Consider the following 22461-nt stretch of genomic DNA (forward strand, 5'->3'; position numbering starts at 1 on the left):
AGGGGTCATCCTCAGCTTACTCCTCCCATCACCACCAGGCAGAACGGACTCAGATAAATTAGAGGAGCTTCATTTGGGAGGCTTCTCCACCGCACAAAAGGATTCGCCTCCTAATCTGTCAAAATCCAATAAGGTTAAAGCAACTGCAACCTGCTTAGGGCTCCGTGTGCAGGATCTGCAGCCCGGGGCCAGGCAGGTGCCTGTGGGGAGCGACAGGGTAACAACCTGTGCTGGGAGGGCCACGGGAAAGCTCTGCTGCTGAAATACTCTATGCCTGAGTGCTGCAAAGCACACAGCCAAAGCAGTGCAGCAGCCTAGGATATGACCAGCCCCCCTATGCTCAGTCCTTCTCCATGGATATGGGACCATTGGCATGGGATGGAACACACCTCCCCAAGGCCCTGCCCCCATCCACCTGCCACAGACACAGGCTGACAATCTTGGATTTCTTTGCAGTAAAACCCCAGCACAGGTGTGCTTAGTGCTCTGCCCAGATCAGCTTACAGCCACCCACCCACATCTGCCACCAGCACTTTGTTTCTCACAAGGCCCCTCCATAAACCCTCAGGTGAGCACAGCACCACCAGCACCACCAGCACCACCTCCAACACAGGGTGCAGAGGGGAGCACTCCCTCAGAAACACCCCAGCATCCAGCCATCCCTCCCTGCTAAGCCTGCAAAGCCACTGCTGGCAGGTGTTTCCCCTTTTCTACCATCCCTCACTAACCATCTCCAGGTGCTGACCAGGTAATAAGGGTGCAGTGATAAAGCTGCAAGCTGTCAGTGTTCCCAAAGTGTGAGTTGCTGTCTGAGCAACAGAGAGTCCTCCTAGCCAAGGATAGGTAAGGAGGGATGTATACAGGCACCTCCAGCACATAGGGCAGCTCCCACTGCACCATCCTGCATAGATGGATGGAGGAGAGAGGGGAACAATGCTCTCCATCCTGTACAGTGCCCGCTGTGGTGCCCTGCATCCCTCCTGCGGTGTGTGCCTCAGCTCCTTGCTAATGGGAGATGTGTGTAAAATGCACCACTGGGTTGTACGGCATTATTTTTTAAGCAGGAGCTGCTTTCTGTGCCCATTGTGCTGCTGGGGAGGAACCTGGATGCGGTGCTGGCAGCAGCGCAGCACTCCTGCAGCAGCACAGACACCTGGGGGAATGGCAGCATAGAAAAGGGAAAGCTGCTCTTCCTTTCTTCTCCTTCAGTTCCCACTCAGTAAACAACGCCCTGGTGCTATGGGCAGCAGCCTCAATAAAGCTGTTCTCAGAGCTTTGAGACCTGTTTGGTTGTGGGTACCTCCATGAGCTGCACATCCCACCCGGTGCCAACGCTCCTCCCAGCCCCACCTCTCAAACCCCACATCACATCACTGCCTTTCGCCCAGCAGAAAATGGCACAAGATCCCACAAATGTGAACTCAATTTGCACTTCAGTGAAAGTAGGGAGGCAGCAGGACGGCCTCGCAGGGAGCGGGGCAGCCTCTCCCATGCTGGCAGGCTGCATCAAGGCCAGATGAATCTCTTGAGGTCACTCCGAAACCAATGGGCTCAGTGTCAGAGGAGAAAAAACAACAGCAGGCCAAGTGCAGGGCCTGGTGCAAAGGGAGCCGGACGAGGTGGTGGGATGAGCCCACGAGCTTTCTGCATCCCTCTTACCCAGAGGGGACGGGGTGGCGAGGACTCCCTTTGCCATTCTACCACGTCTGATTCTTAATCAATAGCAGGGCTGGCAGCAGCTCTTGTGCAATCCCACTTTCTGCAGAGCCGGGCCCTCTTCCCCTGCAATGCTCCCAACCCCTGCTGGTCTCAGAAGAATTGAGCCCAAAGCTCCACATAGCAATTCAAATGCATCACCAGACATTGGGCCACCGGGTTAACCGCTGTTTAATTTCGTCACATTTGTTTGTGAGTTATGTACGTGCCTTTCTTTTGTCAACATCTCCTTTTAAAAAGGATATTGATTTTGTTTTCAAAGGCCCTCGAAAATAAAATGAATGGCTACATTCTAAGGAAGAGTCATTTTCTCAACAGCTGTAAATAATTTATTGTTCGCAACCCACCCAGATCAAAAGATACTTCATCAACTGATGTGGCAAAATCTGGTGCAAGCTGCATTTCTATTATCTCAGATCCAATTAACCATTTGGAGCAGACTAAAACATAACTAGATCAATCCAGAATCAGATTAATAACCAATCCATAATCACATTAATCACAATCTGTCCATAATTAGCCATCAGATAATCCCACCGGACAGGAGGTGACACGCACTATCCCATTATCTCATTAATTATCTATTTTCAGTATCAGACATTGTCCCCAAACCCGAGGAAATGTTTTGAAAGGAAGAACACGCGGGGAATGTTTCGGCACGTCCTCCCCACCAAACACCCATAGAGTTCAGTGCTGGGGTTTGACCACCTTTGCTTCTGCAGATCCTGGCAGAGCCGAGGCTGGGGCTGAGGGACGTCGTGTTGTTCAATAAAATATGATGATTATCTGAGGGAGGCGGATAAATAAAACATTGGGTTCGTGCGGACAAGTTTCCAAAAGAAAAGCAAACCCTTCTTCAAAGGTTTGAATGGTAACACGATAACAATAGCCCTGCAATGCTAAATCTTATTGCAGATGGTTCCTGTCCTTTTTTGTAATGTAAGTGAAATTGCGTTCCATCTGTTTTAATTTTATAATGGACTTAATCCACGGCTGGCTCGGAAAGAACCGGCATTCACTGCCATTGCAATGTGCCGCAAACAAAACACAATTGTCACCGTTTCCCCTTTCTAGAGGCAACTCGTGGTTGTGTGCGGGAGCACAGCCCGGACAGCCGCCCCGCAGAGGGCACATGTGATGCCAACCCCCCGCACCACGGCCGGCCCCAGCTGCCCCGGAGCTGCACAGGGCACCGGGCAGCGTCACCACTCACAGCTCCCCAGCAATTTCCAGGCAATCAGCCCCGTTTGGGGCCGTGAAGTGCCGGTTTTGTGCCTCTAGGCGTTACCTGGCGTCACTTCAAACTTGTCGCAAACCTCTGCGGGAGGTTCGGGGCTTTCGGTGTTTTGGTGTTTCCACGGCAATTGAATTCTTGGGGTTTTCCAGCCTGCTGCCCCCACCTGCCCAAATCCCATCTGCCTGACCACGCGTGCAGCCCCTCCTGGGCTCTGCATGGTGCACGCTGGCACAGGTGAGCCTGCGGTACAGGTGAGCCTGCAGTACAGGTGAGCCTGCAGTACAGGGGAGCCTGCGGTACAGGTGAGCCTGCAGTACAGGTGAGCCTGCGGTACAGGTGAGCCTGCAATACAGGTGAGCCTGCAGCGCTGCCGGGCTGGCCCTGCTGTGACCCTTCCTGCCCTCCGGACGGAGGGAGGTTTGGGTGAACACGGAGAACCTCGCCATCGAGTGGGAAAAGGAGCGATGCTACACGCTACGTGCCCGCCGAGCCGCCGGATCCTCAGGCGCGCCTCGTTCTCCTATCACCCTGACGTTCCATTTCTGCTTGTAACACTCAGGCTCCCGACACCTGCCCCTCGGGTAACGCCGCGGTGTAAAGCCGGCATCCCGCTGCCAGAGCCCCCCGCACCGCCCGGCTCAGCTCAGCGCTCAGCGGCGGAGCCCACGGTGCCGCTGCCGTGCGGGCGGGGGACGCGCGGGCACCGGCGGCGGAGCGCTCCGGGAGGAGGGCAGGGATGGATGGATGGATGGATGGATGGATGGATGGATGGATGGATGGATGGATGGAGGGTCAGCACAAACACCGCTGTAATTCCCTCTGCAGCTCCCGCACAAACGCACGCGGGTGTTTCCAGCATCTCAAAGCCGCAGCCACCGCATCCTTCCGCACCCGCGCAGGTGGACCCGTCACACGTCCCGCAACGCACGGAGCACCGGGGAGGCGGCCGCACGGCGGGGCGGGGGGCGCGGAGCCCCAGGGAGGCAGCGATTCTGCTTTGCCGAGTCTCTGATGGAGCCGCCGAGCCGTCAAGTCTGAGGGAATTTAAAACCGAGCGAGAGGCCGCTGGAGTGAGTGCAATGCGGAGTGCTCCGCTAATGCACAGGAAACCCGTGGAGACTGGGGGAGGGGGATGAGGAGAACGGAGGAAGGAAAGAAACACGGCAGGTTTCTCTGCGGGATCAGGTGCACGGAGCCGCCGCAACGCGCGGCCGTTCCCGCAGATCCCGCAGATCCCGGCCGGCCGCTGTCGGGAACGGCCGCCCCGACGGGTCCGACGGCCCCGAACGCGAACGTCGGGATGGCGGCCGGTGTCCGGCTCCAGGCGGCATCGCCCCGCGGGCAACGAAAACGGGGACGGGAAGCGGGCGGCGAAAGGGAGAGAGAGAGGAGAAGATTCACGGCCACGGGAAGGTCGGGGAGCGCTGCGGGCGGGGGGCGACGGGGCACGAGGGAAACGCGACGCCACCGCCCGAACCCCGCGGCCGCCGCTCCGAGCCGGGATGGCGGGGCCGGAACCCGACGGGGCTGCGGGGAAACCGGGGGGATCCGAGGGGATCCGCGCCGCTCCGCGCCCCGCCGCGCGCCCATTGTTCGGCGCGGCCAATCCGCTCCCGCCCGCCCCGCGGCCGCCAATCGCCTCCGGGGGCCGCGCGGTGAGCTCAGCGCCGCCCCCCATCCCCGGTGCGCGCTGACATCACGGCGCTGCCCGGCGGGGCGGGCCCGGGGGGGCGGGCGCGGCCCCCGCCCCGCGCGGCGCGGGTAGTGGTGGAGCGGCGGCGCCGCGTCCCGCATCGCGCAGCGCCAACGGTGCGCAGGGGCCGCCCGCATGGTGGACATCATCCTGCCGCGGCCGCTCCCGGGCGCCATGGGGGAGCCCGCCAAGAGTAAGTGCCGGGGACGGGCGGGACGCGGGGCGATGCGATGCGGTGCCGTCGGGCGGGAGCAGCGCTGACAGCGCCGGGATGGGCCCCGCGGGCTGCGGGCTCGGCGCGGGGTAACGGCTTTGCGGCATCTCCCCGCCGCCCCTACGGCCGCAGCGCCGCCGCGGCTCCCGGCTCTGCCCGCTCCGTCCTTCCCTCCCTCCCTCATCGCTCGTTCGTTCCCTCCTTCTCTTTCCGCGTTTCGCTTTTCGTTTTTTCTTTCTCTTTCCGTTTTCCGTTCTTTCTTTCTTTCTCTTTCTGTTCTTCCGTTTTGGTTTGGGGCTCTTTCTCTCTCTCTCTCTGCCCGATGTCTCTTTCCGATTTCGTTTGTCCGCTTTCCTGCCTTCATTCTCTTTTTCCGTTTTTCCCCCTTTGCTCCATTCTCTTCCCGTCGTTCCGCCGTCCTTTCCCGTTCCTTCTTTCTTTCCTCCCTCTCGTTCCGTGTCGGTCTTTCTGCTTTTCTGCTCTGATTTCCACGTCTGAGATGCCGATTTTCTGTCTCTTTCTGGGTTGATTTCCTCTCATTTCCCCCGATCAACTTTCCCCTCGGATTCCCCTCCGCTCCTTCCTCTCCCGTCGTGGCTCTTTCTTCCTTTCTCCGTCCCTGTCCGTATTTCTCTCTCTCTTTCAATTTTGCTTGAAAAACAAAAACCCAACAAAAAAACCCCAACCGAACCCCCCAGCCCCCAAAGCACACCCCGAACAAAGCTCCCCGCAGCCCGCAGCCTCCTCCTGCCGCCCGCTGACGCGGCGGGTCCCGCAGGGCGGCCGGGGCTGGCGCTGTGCGCGGGCTGCGGGGGCCGCATCCAGGACCCGTTTCTGCTGCGGGTGTCTCCGGACCTGGAGTGGCACGTCGCCTGCCTCAAGTGCGCCGAGTGCGGGCAGCCGCTGGACGAGACCTGCACGTGTTTCCTCCGCGACGGCAAGGCCTACTGCAAGCGGGACTACGGCAGGTGACCCGCTCGTTCTAAATCGAAACGAACCGAACCCGACCCGAGCTCGGAGCCCTTCGCGGCCCCGCGCTCCCCGTTGGCTGACGGCGCCGCCCCGCAGGCTCTTCGGCATCAAGTGCGCGCAGTGCCGGGCGGCCTTCAGCAGCAGCGACCTGGTGATGCGCGCCCGGGACCACGTCTACCACCTCGAGTGTTTCCGCTGCGCCGCCTGCGGCCGCCAGCTCCTGCCCGGGGACCAGTTCTGCCTGCGAGAGCGCGACCTGCTCTGCCGCGCCGACCACGGGCCGCCCCACGACGGCGCCGCCGCCCGCGGGCCCCGCAGCCCCGCGCCGCCGCCCGCGCACCTCGCAGGTACCGGCGCACACCCAGCGCCCGGCGCTGCCGCTCCTCGGGGCTGAAGGGCCGCGGGCGGCGGCGGCGCTGACGGCGAGCGCCTTCCTCCCTTCCTTCCTTCCCTCCCTCCCTCCTTCCCTCTCTCCGCCGCGCAGAGCCGGTTCCCGGACGGCCGCCCGGCCCGCGGCCGCAGTCGCACAAAGCGGCCGAGAAAACCACCCGAGTGCGGACGGTGCTGAACGAGAAGCAGCTGCACACGCTGCGGACCTGCTACGCCGCCAACCCGAGACCCGACGCCCTGATGAAGGAGCAGCTGGTGGAGATGACGGGGCTCAGCCCGCGCGTCATCCGCGTCTGGTTCCAGAACAAGCGCTGCAAGGACAAGAAGAAATCCATCCTCATGAAGCAGCTCCAGCAGCAGCAGCACAGCGACAAGACGGTGAGCGGCCGGGCGGGGGGTCGGGAGGGGACCGGGGTTGTGGGGTCGGGGCGCCGCGCTGAAGCGCCGCGTGCCCGCAGAGCCTGCAGGGCCTCACCGGGACGCCGCTGGTGGCCGGCAGCCCCGTCCGACACGAGAGCGCCGTGCAGGGCAGCGCGGTGGAGGTGCAGACCTACCAGCCGCCCTGGAAGGCGCTCAGCGACTTCGCGCTGCAGAGCGACCTGGAGCCGCCCGCCGCCTTCCAGCAGCTGGTGAGCACCGGGAGCAGCGGGGTCGGGGGGTCGGGACGGGGACGGGGACGGGACGGGCGGACCGACACGGGGCTCATCAACGCTGCTCCCCCAGGTTTCCTTCTCCGAGTCCGGCTCTTTGGGCACGTCCTCCGGCAGCGACGTGACCTCGCTGTCCTCCCAGCTCCCCGACACCCCCAACAGCATGGTGCCCAGCCCGGCCGAGACGTGAGGCCGCCCGGCCCCCGCCGCCGCGGGATCTCCGCATGCCGCGCTCCCTGCATGAGACACCCGGCCCCGCGCCGCGCCCAGCGCGCCGGACGAGCGCCTTTGTCTTTTAATTATTCCTATTTAAAACTAAACCGAACGTACCTTGCCGACGGCCCGAAAGCGCCGGGATTCTCGCTGCCTTCACCGGACCGGAGAGAGAGAAAGAGAGGGTCCCCGTCCCGCTTATTTCGTTGCGCGGAGGTTCGGCGCTGCGGATTTCGATGTTCCTTGCCCGCTGAAGGCGCATTGCCCGGCGCCGCGACGGATCTTCTTCCTCGCCTGGAACAGAAACGAAAACTCGAATCGAACCCAACGGGGGTCGGAGCCCGCGGCCGTCGGGGCCGCCTCACGCTGGTGCCTCCCGCAGCGCCGGGGAGCGGAGACGGGGCGGTGCGACGGGACAGCGCTGCCGGCGGTAACGGCGGCCGGAGGACGGATTGTTTGAGCCTTTAAACGAACAAAAGTAAGTTATTGCTATTTATTGTCAGAGTCAGCGGTCGGATGGTGGGATGGAGGATTTGGGACTTAATAAAAACGAACGAACGAACCAAAAAAAAAAAAAAAAAAAAAAAAAAGGAAAACGAAAAGGAAAGAAAACGAGAAAACGTTACAGCGGGTCGGGGCGCCGGGCGGGGCGGGCTCATCCCGCAGCGCGGCTCTGCGGCACCGCCACCCGCCGCTAATCGGCTCCCACCGCCCCCGTTTATTTATAGCCGGGAGGCGGAGCGCTCCTTTCCCTTTCGGGCCGCTCCCGTGGCCGTCCCGCACCTGCCGCCATGCGGGGCTTTGCCGCGGCCGTTCCGCGCTCCCCGTCCGGCACAACGCGGACGGCGGCTCCTCGCCTTCCTCCTCCCTCGCTCCCTCCGCTCTTTGCCCCGCCGGCACAACGCGGACACGACCCTCCGCGTCCCGGAGCCGCCGCGGTGCGGGGGGAGACGCGGTGCGATGCGATGCGGTGGCTCCGGCCGTGCGGGAACAGCCGCGGGTCGGGCGCTGCGGGGCCGTAGGCTCATGGGGCGGCCCGGGCGGTGATGGGAAGCGAGGAGCCTCGAGGAGCCTCGAGGAGCCGCGGTGGAGCCGCCGCCGTCCCGGTGCGGGTTGGAGGGATGGATCCCCGTTTAACCGCGGGGACTCGGAGTTTCCTGCGGGGCGTTTCGGGTGCCCGCAGCACAGAGGGAGAAGCCGGGCGGTTCGAACGCCGTCAGCCCCCGTTGTGCCGGCCGGGCGGATGGCGATCGCCGCCGCCCCGTGTGCGGGCCGGGCCGGGCCGCTGAGGGAACCGAGCGGGCACCAGGGCGGGTCGCGCCGGGCAGCGCGGACGAAAGGAAACGGCGGCCATTGACTGACAGCCTTTAATTGCGGCTCGGGGAGACTTCGCCCCGCTCAGAGCACAGCGCGAGGCTGAGAGGAGCGGTATTAAAGTCTTATCCAAACGTTGGCGATGTGCGTGCTTTACAAAGTCCGCCTTACGCCGGGACTTGTCGCCTCTCAGCTACAGCAGCAGGTTCCCCACAGCCCGTTGTGACACAGCGCTCAGCCTGCAGCCCCTTCCCTCCCCTTCCCTTCGCTCACAGCAATTGAGAGCCCAGCACACGCAGCCAGAATAAGTTACTTTATTACACATGTACAGAAGGCATTTCTGCTCACAGTCTCCCCTCGGCAGCTCTGCAGCGCCAACGCCAGACACCACAGGGCAGGAAGGACCCGGGATGTTGGGACACATGACTGAAATGAACTCCCATTTATCAAAATTACAAAACAACTTGAAAGTATCTACAGAACTGGGGGATATAAATAGTGCAAATTACACCCATCTATACAGTGTCAGAGCTGCCGCGTCGGCGCGGCCCTCAGCGCCGCAGGAAGAACTGCCGGGCCTCCTCCCAGCAGTGGCGGGGGAAGCGGTTGCACAGCTCCAGGTAATCCTGAGCGCCCACACGCTTCTCTGTGGAGACAGAAGGTACAATTACCCACTTGTTCCATCCTCAGAAAGGTGGCAATAAAACAACTATCATCAACAGGCGGCCCAGCTCCACCACGTCACGTCCTCAGCCCTCCCCAGCCCTCACGCCACCACAGCGCCCAGTGCCTCCTGCTCAGCAGCTGCTCCTCAGCCCCCAGACCCACAGCTTTCTCATGAGGGCAGCAGGCTGCAAACACACCCCCACCCCCACCCAAGCAATGGAGAACCCCCAAGTTCCCTTTTAATCACAAAATGGCCTGGGTTGAAAAGGACTCATCCAGCTCCAACCCCCTGCTGTGTGCAGCCAACCAGCAGCCCAGGCTGCCCAGAGCCACATCCAGCCTGGCCTTAATGCCTGCAGGGATGGGGCATCCACAGCCTCCTTGGGCAACCTGTTCAGTGCGTCACCACCCTCTGGGGGAAAAACTTCCTCCTAAGATCCAACCTAAATCTCCCTGTCTCAGTTTCAAACCATTCCCCATTGTCCTATCACTACCCACCCTCACAAACAGCCATTCCCCTCCTGTTTATAAGCAGTGTTGTTGCTCCCATTTGCATTTTGGGGGGAACTGACATTCACGCTGTTGTGATAAAATAGATAAAAATAATCCCGGCTATGCTGCTATAATTATCTCTGCTTTTTGCATCTGGGGAATGTTCAGAAATCACACTCTCATGTCACCACGTAGTCAGCTTAGTTTAGAAGCTCATTCCGTTTGAATAATGAAAATAAAAAGCAGTTCCCCGCCTGGACTGTAGCTGTTTCTCCAGCAGATTCTCATGCAAATATAGTCATTCTGGAAAGTTTGTTTTGCAGCCGTGTCAGGAGGAGCAGAAGGGAGAATGCTGACAGTAGAAATCACCCCATACCTACCTGTGTTTTGCATTTTGCAATGTATTTTTACAAATCTTATGACTTAGAACCACTCAGGCCTCCGTTCGGCCTTAACTCCTCTGTTTAACAAGCAAGAGCTGCCTTAGCCGAGCGCCTTCCAACCGGGCAGCATAGGTGGGGTTAGCTGTGTTTTATGCAGTATTTACAACTGAGAAAATAATGCAACCCTCCTGCAGACCGAGGAACTTCGTGCAACAATTACAGGACAGTATTTTACTCACTTCTGGCTCCTCGGGTGCATTGGAATGACTGCACGGCTGCTGTAACCTAAGACTTTTGAAAGCAGCCTTTGTGACAGCTAATTAAATACGCGCACGTACAGTATCGCGTTTTAAGACAGAACACCACAAAGTGTTTAATAAAGATTAACAGCCCGGATTCCTGGTACTGGGAGCAAAGACTGGAAGTCACGTATCTTTCAGGTCCTGAGACTGGGAAAATCATTTTTCCATTTACTGCGTTGCTTTTTATGGTGATGCAGACTGAGAAAATACCTAAATCACAGCAAAACATAACGCGTGGATACTCTGTTACCCAGTTGTCCTCTGTTACATTCAATGGAGACGTACCCCTCTGCTGAGATAACAGACTATCCGTTTGGCCTGAGCTCTGGGCAAAGTCCTGTGGGAAAGAAAAAGAGCATCAGGTTTTCAGATCTTGCATCTGAGGAATTAAAACCATTTTGCAAAGAACACGCCTGCTGTATGAATCTGCACACTAACAGCGCGCTTGGTGTGCTGTGCCCTGTAACACAACGCTGCCAGCACTCACATTCTGTGACACAGAGCGGATTTTACCCAGTTTTAAATATATATATATATAAATTTACAACAGAGAAAAAGCAGCTTTATTACCTTCCTCAGAAATCATTATTTCTCACTGTTTCCCATTTGAACAACGACTATGGCCGTATTTCTTTACAACAGCACCTTCTGGATGTATTCTGTGGATTCCAAACACGCTCTCTCCATTGCTGACCGACCCAGTTCCATCCCACAGCCCGACATCCCCTTTCATCCCTCAGAGCAGGCAAAGTTCTCCCCTGGCTGTGATCGGCTCTGGGGAGCACGGCCAGCTCTGCTCCCACGGGCTGCTCCAGGACGGAGCGCTTCGAGCAGCGCCTTTTGTTCGTGCTCTCCCTAAGCAGCGCTGGGACTGTTTGACATGAGACACAACTGAACAGATCCTGGCTATTTCTGACTATTTTTTTCCAGCGCATCCAGAGGCAGAAATAAGAGAAAGGATGATGCAACCTTCAGGGGATGCAAACAGATCTGCCGGCAGGGAGGTGCAAAGCCGATAGCTGTAAAATCCAGCAATCGTTCTCCTTTGATGGATGCTGCACACATTTAACACACTGTATTTAAGTGTTATATTTGTACACACCACCTAACTCTTACATAAACAGGGCTGCTTTTTGCATTCCCTGGCACAGGAAGAATCTCATTTTCTGGTCCCAGGGAAATATTTTGCAGACTTTACCAAAACTTCCACGGAAGTGAGTGAGGGATTTGCCTGACAACACAGCAGCGGGTTGAAACCGAAGCAGAGGGGCAGGGCTCTGCTGTGTGCGCGGCTATCAGCGCCCTGTGCCTGTCAGAACTGCTCTCTGTGCACGTTCAACATCTGGGGTTTGATTTTCAAAGGGGTATAACAGTGAAGTAGCAGGGAGGTCAGCAATGACAGGGCACTAAGATGGCACACACACACACAAGGATCTTCTATATAATAATGCAACTCCTCTTCTAAAAGCCTGAAAAGAACAGCACGAGGACTTGGCATCTGAGGTAGAAACACGGTCCTAATTAGCATGTTTTGCTTCAGCTAGTATAGATTTAAATGCTACAGTTTCTACTAGAGAAAAGAAATCAAGGTAAATAAACTTATTTATTTGATGGGGGTGACTCTTCCCTCACTCTTCTTTATGTTTTTAAATTGGAGCACAAATCCAGCTTGCTGCATTTACTAATACTGCCGAAGCTACTTTTTTGCCACCGCAGCTTCTACCATGCAACCTGTAGCTCCCATATTAAAATGTGTCCATATAAAAAGTCAAGGTGCAGCATGAATTATGGCTTTGTATTTCAACAGAAGCTCCATAAGCTCTAAAGTTTTCTTTCTTCCTTAAGCTGCTGCTATTTGAGTGTTCAAAGAATGGAAAGCAGCCGTGCTCAGAAGCTCCGTAACTCAGGAGCTACGCTGAGACTTGCAGTAAATATTTAGTTCTCATGTCCTTTCACCTCAATTGGTGCAGCCTGCCTCAGGACTGGCTGTAAGGCATTAGGGAAGAGCTGCAGGACTGTTTCTGTACCAACAATGGGAACTTCCAGGTGACCAGAGCATGTTACTTTGCAGTAGTGTTGATGAAAACAGCATTTAGTTGTTTAAAGACAGACAGTAAAATATATAGAAAGCATAAAACAAACTTGGTAAGTACGGCACAGCACATAGACTGACACAAAGGGAACAAAGCTGCTGTAAGGCCTTATTTAGAGCAGTATTTGTAACAACCTCAGTGGCTTACTGTCAGAAATAAAGACTGCATGATCAGACCAGTAACATATGTTGTGTGCCTTCTGCATCGAATATATACATGGCTGTTCTGCTCTCTGTAAATCTGCTGTGTGCAGTGTACAGACATACATTTAGATGTAAACAGATTAATGTACCGATTTCAAATACGCTGCATATGCAGTAGTTTAAAAAGAAGTGAAGTATCTTAAGGATTGCCTTGTAATAGCACGATCCACATCACATCTTTCAGGCACATCAATAACTTCAGTGAAAGCAGGATTCTGCACGCGACAGCGAGAACCTGAACTGCTCGGGTAACCTTTCAGTGTTATAAGATATCTCAAGTACAGGCATAATCTGTGGTTTGAAAAGAGCTGCAGAGAATCTTCAAGTACTTCAGTGCTGTTTACTTGCTTTATGTAAGGCAAATAATTTCCACGCACACAGCAAAGGCGAGAAAAAGGGCCGCAGCCATCCTGCGAGCGCTGCTGCACAGCACTGCTACCTGAATGAACGTGGCGAGGAGCACACAGCTCATCTCCTGCTCCAGAATGAGCTTGTTCTGAGGGTTATTGTAACAGGCAGCTATTAGCGAAGGGAAGAGCACTTTGATTAACCGAGGATCGCTGAAATACTGGAAAGGCAGCTGGCACAGCTTCTGCAGCACGGTGGGGTGACGGCCAGACTGTACGATGATCTGAAAGACAAACGTAACACAATGAGAACGTGTGCTCGAGCTGGTTTTCATGTGGATCAACCAGAGCGCTGAAGTCATGCTGGAAATATGAGCACGGATGAGAAGAAAACATTTTAGTAAATACTAATAATAAATCTTAGAACATTTAGCCCAAATAGCTCCTGTTTTAGTGTGCGAGTATTGTATTTACTGCAGAGGAACACTGAGAATTAAGGCTGTAAACTGCTTTTGCCTCTATTACCAAAAAAAGACAATAATAAAAAACCCTAGAAACAGATTAATCTGAGGATTACGATACTTTCACTTAAGACAAAGAATGAAAGCAAAGGGACTGTTTTAAGTTAGAAGTGCAAAACAACTCTCCCAACTGCAGCCATTTAAATGCAGTAAGTGTGTCTTTATTTCAATTAAAAAAGGAAAAAAAAGGCAAGAGCAAGATCCGAGATCACCAGGACTGTAAAAACCCACATGCAGCTCTCTCATCCTTTACCCAAGTGCTCTCTGGCAGCCAGAGAGGACTCTGTTTCATCGCGGATGTCTGCTATGCATTCTCAGGCACTGAAAAGAAAAGGTGATTGTAAGCTGCACAGCAACTAGTTTCAGTGGAGACTCTGAAAGACCCTCCCATCTGTATTTCTTATCTCAGTTTCTATCAGTGCCATTGACTCTAAAAGGAGAATTGTTTAGATAAATGGGACTGTTGTCATGAAGCAGGCTAAGTTTACAACTGTGTACATCTGAAGAAATCAGGCAATGCTATACTGCTCTCTCGCAAAGGAACCTTTCCCATTTACTTGATATTCTCATACAGCCTTTGTGATATGCTACAAAATGTCAGAATCGGATCTGTTCCAAGGAACCTCGATTAGACAATTATAATATGAAAGAGCTGCCTGACCCAAAGTTGGCTTTTCAGCATAGGAGGAAGCTCCTATAGGGCTGAACACTGTAAAACTTAGGGTCACGACTGTAAATTGTACTTGGAAAAACACAATTTTACAGGTACACACCCAGACAAGACTGCGTTCAAATTAAAACCAGAAGGACAGAAAGCAGCAGTCGAGACCACAGGGACATAAATTACAGGGATTTACAAGTTTTCAAAGCACTTTTAACAATACCTTAAGAACACACTGAGTCGATAATGCAGTTCAGTTTAAAAACAAGATCAACAAAGTAATCGTTTGCGTTCTTGCAGTTCACCAGCCTAAAATACACTGAAAACCTTTCAAAATACTGGTAGAAATGTCTTAATGACCTTAAAGCCGGGAGGAATTTTTAAGAGGCAGACAAATATGTGACAATTAAGCATTGCTCTTTTGAGGAAAGCATCTACCAGCCCACCACCGAAGCATTTGGATGATGCTACACTTAACTGCTGGCTACCACTCCTGGTGATTACTGCTGGGATCCTACATTTACTGTTATAACACATTCATTATTATTATTAATTATTCACTCTGGGTTTCTCTACAGCAAATCCTCCAATCAGAAAAGCTCTTTTAATCACTCGCAGTTTTACTCCAATAGCTACAACTTGTGATGGAGGACAGAGGAAGGGAAACCCGTCTCTTTGTTGCTGCCCGCTGGACTTGCTGAACAGGCACAGGACAAGCAGTTCTGAGCTCTTTTCCTTTCTCACTTCACCCCCCTCACCCACTCTAAAAATGCCACGGGTAATTTGTGTATATGGACACAACATCACCACTTCTGTGTTGTTTTCCCCAGCTTCTTAACTACAACGTTATTGACATTGAAGATAGGAAAGTTCTATTTGGGAGCTGCTCGTTGTTTTAATCTGGCATTAATCACATGTGGAATCAATTTAATGAGTTCAGCTCATTGTATTAATGCAGTTACTAAACCTGATACACTACAGTACGTACAGTCATGAAACAACTCCTATCTGGAAAAAACCTGCAGACACACAAACCTCCAACAGAGCAGAAAGTGCAGCCCAGAACTCCACTTAGCAGATGACCAATAAAGAAAACAAATCAGCTCCTCATCTACGACTTCTTTACAGTTTAAAAAAAGACTCCTCTCTATTTTTATTTTAAACAGTGACTTCTGTCTCCTTGCTGAATGATCCAAGGGAGTTTTGCAGGCCTGGAATACTCATAAAGTGCTCCAATAGGAGATACAAACTGCTTACTGAAAGGTAGCACAGGAACACACGCCACGTGCTGGAATCCTAGAATTAGCTTTTCTTGCTGCTCCCTCTCCAGCCTGAAAGTCAGATATGCCTGCCAGGCGTAACAAGATCCTAATTAAATCTCTGCATTTCTGTACAGCCAAGCATTTCAGCACCTGCCCAACTTCAGATAGGTGCCCAGGTCCCACTAATATTTGCTTGCCATTTTGTTTTTCTGAATTGAGACCTCTCTATCAAATTGCTAAAAGCTATGTGCTTTAATTGTTCCTCAGAGCAGGAAACTCTGTGATGTTGTGTTCTGTATTTGATTTCAATTGTTGCCTCCTGTTGAAATTAAGATATTCATACCACAGTATTGCTTTTGCCTGAGCGTTGCTTAAATAGCACATCCTACTTTCCATGTAGAAGCCTGCTGAAAATGAGGAACCGGAACATCTGGGAAGAACTCAAGCAGCTTCTCCATTACATAAGCTGATAGGAAGGCTGCATAATGTATACCACTCTAATATCAAACTTTGTTAGCAGGTGCTCACCCCTTCCCTAGCAGGCAGCCCCTGCTCCCATTTGCCCCTCAAGTGCAATGACTGCCCTGACCCATAGAAGCTAATCTCTAAGGAAAGAATGATTCCTGATGTCTCAAAATGAAATCCACCTCTTTTTTTCCTCAAGTTTATTTGGACCAATATTGACTATGCAGTATATTGCTTACCCATTAGCTGCGATTCTTCTAGCTGTGAAAGTCTGAGGCAGTATAAAAATCAGTCTTTCAAAACAGGCTACAGTGACAAAAGCCAGCAATATGCCACACAGCTCTCGAGCAATAAAGAAGGACAATCAATCAAAAAATTAAAAGCTCCTTGTAGCACTGGGGACGCAATAAAGTTGTGAAGGGAACTCATCATTCTGCTGGGAAATCAGGCTTACCCTGCCACTGAAATAAGGCTCCTGGCTACGCACCCGAGGTGACTGCTACAAGGCTATAACCTGTCCTGGATCTTACTGTCCTTCTCTGTATGCACACCAGAACTGGTCCAGCCACCTCCCCTTGCTTCCTGGCACCTTGTAAAGCAGACCTTCACAGCACTGACAAGTTTGCTACAGAACTTGCACAACTGCTACCAAGAGAAAGACATTTTGGTGGACACCTCACAACCCTGGGTACCACGCACAGCACATAAAACATACATCTGAATCAACCTTTCCCTTCATTCCTTTTGTTCTGAGCAAAAGACACAGCTACTTACACGTGTACGTATGAACGTTGTTCAAAGCTGTGCTGTAAACCTTCCTAGCTACCAGGATTCTGCTTTACTGATTGTTAGGTACCAGCAGCTACACATCAAATTAGTCAAATCTTACCACATCAATGGCGTATTGTACAACAATGTTAAACTAAGAGCCCTCTGCTCTTTGGAACCATATTTTGGTAATTAAGTTCACAAACACTTGGTAGGTAACAATCAACATTTTCTCGGAGGAATCTCAAACGTCACTCAGAAAGTTGAAAGAACGACTGCATGTAAAAAACACCGAGCAAACATCACCCAAATGAAGGCAAACTGCTGATTCACGTGCTCCTTCAGACCTCTAAGAGCCTGATTCTACTGATGGTTTCAGGTTTGATTTACTGAGAACTGCCCATACCTTTGGAAAGCCACGAGGCACCATCAGCTGATCTGCAGAGCACGTCTAAAATCTGCAGGAGCATTTCCCATCTATCCAATTATTTCCTCTGAGGTTGCTGACATCCGTTTCGTAATTGGACCAAGCGCTAAAGGTTGCAGTTCTTACAAATGAAAAGTGAGACAAAATTGTCACACCGACGTGAGAACTGGAAACAGGAAAACGTGCTTGGATCCCAGCTTTGTCAAGTTTCAAACTTCCTGAAGTGAAACCTTTCTCAGCTCTCAGAAAGAAAAACTGCTCATGAAAAGGTGTATTCCATAACTGCTGAGTAACAAATACAGCCATTGTAACTGAAAGCTGAATTACACTTCTAGAAATAGATCCTTCTCAATAAAATGTCGGGGTTTTATGAAGCAAAGCACTAACACGTGTGCTTCCACTTGACTGCTGTATTCTGCTGCAACCTATTTCATCTTTAGATGCAATTTTCTGAGAGCAACGGTGCACGTTAGAGCTAACAGCTCTCTGAGGGGCACTCCTGGTGTTTCCCCAGCCCTGTACGACCCGCTGCTCCAAACTTGGACAAGGCCATTGTAAACATTTGACTCTTAAAATTCTACTGTTGGTATGGGAACTACTAATGTTTCTTCTCTATTTATCATTTATATCAAAGTCAATTCTAATTTGTACAAACAACTAAACGTTATTGAACTGGAACTGAAACACCGTGCATCTATTCTTTGTAACTACACAGAATACATCAAACGGTTAAAGGCTTTTGTTTGATGTAAGGTTATTTATAACTTGGTAAAAGAAATAAATCTTTATATTAGTAGTCCGGAGTTTCTCTTCAAAGTTAGATCTGCATTATTTCTTTGCTCCTATATAAACAGACCCCATACTGCCAGCATTCAATCAGAGGAATATGTCACCACTTAGACTCTTCTTCTGTTTTAAGGTCAAGCTCTTTTCTTTCCATTTTGCAAACTCCACTATTGGCAGGGCTCTGCGCAACGAATGTTCTAAATTCCTTCTGACATCTTATCAGGAGACTGAGCACCATTTCTACGTAAAAATAATGTGCCGAAACATTACGTTAAGATTTTAAAATAAGAATTTGGTCTATTTGAAAAATGTCATGTTTATTTTCTTAGCATCACACAAAAGCTTTCAGAGAGAAGTTCAGCAGATAACGGAGGTCAGAATTAATGCTTTTCTCCCTAAAAACCATAGTAGGAGCAGCGTCTTTCCAGAGGTTTTCATGTAATCACCCAAAACCACGTGAGCATTTCAGCTAGAACAATGGCAAATATAAGCACAATGATGCATTTAAAAATGCTATAAAATTTATCAACAGCATTGCTAGGCGGAAAAAGTGAAAAGGTATAAAATTCCTGAAAAAATGCCACTCAAAATAACAGGGCACCTTAGATAAAAGATAGCAAAGTACACAGCTATTAAATTCAGCAAGAAGCAAATGATATTAAACTGATCTTGTAAAAGATCAGCTCCATTACAATGTGCGGAGAGGAGAATGGAAACAATTTGAATATGTATTGAGGCTGCTTGGTCATTAAGCACATGCTCAGGCTGCAGGATGAACACGTAACCAAACACCTGAACCAGAAAGAGAAGTAACGAAAAGCTTAACTCTAAAAACAACAGCATTTTAGCATTTAACATACTGACATAAAATCATTTACCCATGAGGGCACAATCATGCTTAGTGTTAAACATATATTAAGTACCTTGCTAAATTCCAGTGTATCATTTCTTTCTAGAAAATGGATTATGGTTTCTAAAATACCCTAACAGTAGATTTACACATTTAAGTGTTGGACTAATATTTTTATTTTATTAGAAGAGCTTATTATTATGCATCAGATCTACTGAGCAAGGCATTTATTTTGTAAGCTTAAAGCTATTATGCCATGTTGAGGTTAGATAGATATTAGGGGGAAGTTTTTCACCAGAAGGTGGTGACGCACTGGAACAGGTTGCCCAAGGAGGCTGTGGACCCCCATCCCTGCAGGCATTCAAGGCCAGGCTGGATGTGGCTCTGGGCAGCCTGGGCTGCTGGTTGGTGACCCTGCACACAGCAGCAGGTTGGAACTGGATGAGCACTGCAGTCCTTTTCAACTCAGGCCATTCTTTGATTCTACGTCTCAGATCCTGAAACATGATTCTGAACACTGAAATGGTCAGAACTGGCCCGTGCAATCCTGCTTTATTTACTCATTTAGAATCATGCAACTGTTTCAGTTGGAAGGGACCTTTAAAGGCCATTTGGTCTAACTCACCTGCAATGAGCAGGGATGCCCACAGCTCCATCAGGTGCTCAGAGCCTGGCCCACCCTTAGAGCTGGAACTCCACACTGATGCGAATGAAGAATTCTTGATTTAAAGCCTAGAGAGAACTGGGCTTCAGCTGAAAGAAGTTCAGAACGACTACTCAAAGAGCAACTCTACTCTGCCATCATCCTTGAAAGTAGAACTAGCCGGGTAAGAATTGCCAGGAGGAGCGAGTAAATAAAATATTACAGCTTAAAACGCTCTCTGAGCATTCTCTCTGTTCAAAAGCAACAAGCCTCTTCTGTCACACTCCAAAAACCTACTTGCAAATGTAGTCTTCATATTTTTTTATTACCAGTACATCTTGCTTTTTGGCTTTCACAATAAATGCAGAGGCTTTGTAAAAATACCCAATCAACATTAAGGACTGTGAAACACATCGTGCCATTTGACATGCTGAGCTGGCTGAGAAAAAGCTTCAAAGAACAAGAAAACGTTCTCATCCATCACAAAAAAATGTGCTATAATTTGCCCGTAACTAAGAGCAGAGGAAGACAGGCCAGATTTTCCATAGCATACATTTACGCAAGACTTAATGCATTTTATTTTTTCTTTAAATTTCAGCATTACTTCAATCAAATGATACTCAATTGAGCTAAATATGATGACGTAGGTTTCTGAGACTTCTCTGGGTCTCTCGGAGGCTCCCCTCCCTTAGAGCAGCAATTGTCAGCTGCTGGAGCCCAAAGCTGTGAATAGAGAGCAGGCCGATGTCCTCTCTGCGTGGGGCACAGTCACTGGGGGTCTGCAGAGACTTAGAAAGCCTACAGTCAAATGGGAGAAGAACAGGGAGTTCCTTCACACATGGGGCAAGACAGACAATAGTTTGCAAGGCCTGATTAAAGATCTGCAGACTTCAGACTTTGTGTTAAGTTTTGGTGTGAAATTTAATTTCCACGGAAAGGAGAGAAAGGCACGCTTGGTTAGAAAGAGGCAGAGCAAAGGGCAAGCATTGTGCAAGCCTGTGCAGCCATCACTGCCAGTGTATCTCCAAAGCCAAAATATGCCAGGCCAAGGTCTCTGCTGAGAAGAAACTGCTTATTACACAGAGTTGTGCCAGACTCTGTGGTGTGTTTCTGACGTGGACAAAAGTCCACTGGGGATTAAGCTGAGACCACCAAGCTCTCTCTCTTCCTGACCCAAGATTGGCACGTAGGTTGTCAGAGGCTGTGACATGGGACAGTCGCTCTCTCCGGGCCTCTCCATCTTGAAGCTTTAGTTATGGACTGTGCTTTAAGGCTGTGGGAGGACTCCTTTTAATGATGCTGATGTTTATTCTTTGTTAGTTTTTTTTTCCAGTTTAAAATGAGAGAGTAAGATGGGCCCAACTGCTTTCGTTTCTCCCACCAACTCCTGTACGCACTCTCCCGCTCCTATTGGAATCAGCCATTACAAACTGAAACTAAATACGACCGATTTCATTTTAAGCCTTTGCTCATATTACATTTCCTTCCCTACGGCCTCTCAAAACACAAAACCAAAAAAGAAGTATGAGATACACTTTGGAGCAATAGAAATACAGTTAAAGCACCAAGTGTGAAATATTCAGTCCCCTCTGCTCGTCTTGTGTTTTATTTGCATTGCCATCAATTGCTCTGAAAAGATTGTTGTTTATCAGGAAGCTCAAATAACAGCGGAGGTGTCTGACAAATCACCCAAGAGGCATTTCCACTTCTCTCTGTCTCGTGAGGAATGCCAGCTTTTCTGAAAACATCACTTAAGTGAATTGATGTGGGCTGACTGCGTAAGATTGATAGGAAAAAAAGCACACGTTACTGAGTTGTTTAATTTACTGCATTTTAAGATGCTGAGTTTAATCATCAGGGTTTTTATTGCTCACAAGCTGCAGCGCTCCTACCTAAACGGCAATCCAGGCTACAGCTTCACATGAATTTCTCACTGAAATCAGCTACTCCACAAATTATCATTATTATTATTATTTTTAATCCAAACTCAAAGTTTTCAAAGGCTTTTTTTTTTTTTTTTTTTGGAAAGACTTGTCTTCAACATGAATTCCACACCCCTAAAAATACTTCCTTACAATTTACTTTCAAGTACGGCCATTTATTACACAGTAACTACCAATTCCTGCACCTTTACTCCTGCTCCACTTTTAGAAACCCCACACACCAGATTAAAATCATTCCAGCCCAGCACAGCCCCCAAAGAACACAAATAATGGAAGTTTAACGATGGCAGCCAGTAAACAACTCCCGTGGAATCTCTGAACAGTATTTTTATACACTGCTCTAAGTTTCCCTGTTTCTTCCAGTTTCCAAGTTTGTGATCTCTGCGTTTTAAAACTACTCCTTCATGCAAACACTCGAGCAAACCAGCCGCACACTGAAACTCAGTGAAAGCAAACACTGTCAGCTGCACAGAGTAATTTCCCTAAAGATGGCAGTTTGTAAACTGAATGCATCCTCTAAGTGTCCCTTACAACCTGGCAGCACTTGTAGCCACACTCACAGCTCATCTCATACACACATATATATACACGTGATGTGTTAATCAGCTTTGAGTTCATACACACCCTACTTAATAAGGAATAAAATGTTCTGCTGTTTTAGGACAGAAATAATATTTGTAACAGAAAAGAAATGCTAAAAAGTCAGAAAATGTAACAATAAATCAGTCATTTAAAATAAAAAAGAATTAAGATTCCCTGTAAGAAGCACTTCTTGAGACCTCCTATTGGGTTTCCTTTGTGATGCAAATGAGCAATAAACTCCATGAATGTTTCCAAATTGTGCCTTCCATACGACTCTGTTTCTTTGAACATTACATTTATACCTGTGACACTACTTTGTGACATTACATATTTTTAAGACAGGAGAAATTCCTTTCCCCAGATACCCCGTAACCTCACTGTTCCTTATGCCTCTAAGTGAAGCAAGATGGCACGGCTGAAATAGGCTCTACATCAGACTCTCCATGGCTGTACAATACGGATAAATTCCCCTTGAGTGAACAACTATTGAATTCAAACCGTGTGCACCTTCTGTTTTCTAAGCTTATTCAATATTAACATTTCAATTATTCCTAAATTCACAATAAGAGTCGTGTACTGTTCCTATGGGCACAGCTGTCAGGAGATAAAAGGTCCGGAAGGACAGACAAGTAAGTTAGTTAAACTAATGCAATTGCAAGGCAAACTTT

At 50.3% G+C, this 22461-nt stretch overlaps 2 protein-coding genes across 7 annotated transcripts in view; one reads left to right on the forward strand and one right to left on the reverse strand.

Moving 5' to 3' along the window:
- Positions 1 to 4653: 4653 nt before the first annotated feature.
- Positions 4654 to 7577, forward strand: ISL2 (ISL LIM homeobox 2). Of its 2 annotated transcripts, none has more exons than XM_015872645.3 (6): positions 4654 to 4839; positions 5639 to 5828; positions 5929 to 6179; positions 6317 to 6600; positions 6681 to 6851; positions 6946 to 7577. In XM_015872645.3, the coding sequence occupies exons 1-6, from the start codon at positions 4782 to 4784 to the stop codon at positions 7060 to 7062; spliced, it is 1071 nt and encodes a 356-aa protein (XP_015728131.2). In that variant the 5' UTR covers positions 4654 to 4781; the 3' UTR covers positions 7063 to 7577. The 2 variants fall into 2 exon arrangements, with proteins under 2 accessions (XP_015728131.2, XP_085371988.1); XM_085515862.1 differs by having other exon boundaries at positions 6722 to 6851.
- A 1120-nt stretch (positions 7578 to 8697) lies between these two features.
- SCAPER (S-phase cyclin A associated protein in the ER) overlaps positions 8698 to 22461 on the reverse strand; it is a 195531-nt gene continuing 181767 nt past the window's right edge. For 3 of the 5 annotated variants that reach the window (XM_085515841.1, XM_085515842.1, XM_085515840.1), the window contains exons 30-32: positions 12978 to 13169; positions 10453 to 10579; positions 8698 to 9045 (exon numbers count right to left, since the gene is read on the reverse strand). In XM_085515841.1, the coding sequence (XP_085371967.1) occupies positions 8951 to 9045; positions 10453 to 10579; positions 12978 to 13169 (414 nt within the window). In that variant the 3' untranslated portion in view covers positions 8698 to 8950. Of the gene's footprint in view, positions 9046 to 10452; positions 10580 to 12977; positions 13170 to 19454; positions 20067 to 22461 lie in introns of those variants that run through there. The other 2 variants (XM_032446775.2, XM_085515843.1) reach the window with 2 other exon arrangements.

The sequence above is a fragment of the Coturnix japonica genome, chromosome 14 (genome assembly GCF_054131305.1).
Source record: "Coturnix japonica strain WE chromosome 14, WE-NBRP24, whole genome shotgun sequence".
In the NCBI taxonomy this organism is placed as follows: domain Eukaryota; kingdom Metazoa; phylum Chordata; class Aves; order Galliformes; family Phasianidae; genus Coturnix; species Coturnix japonica.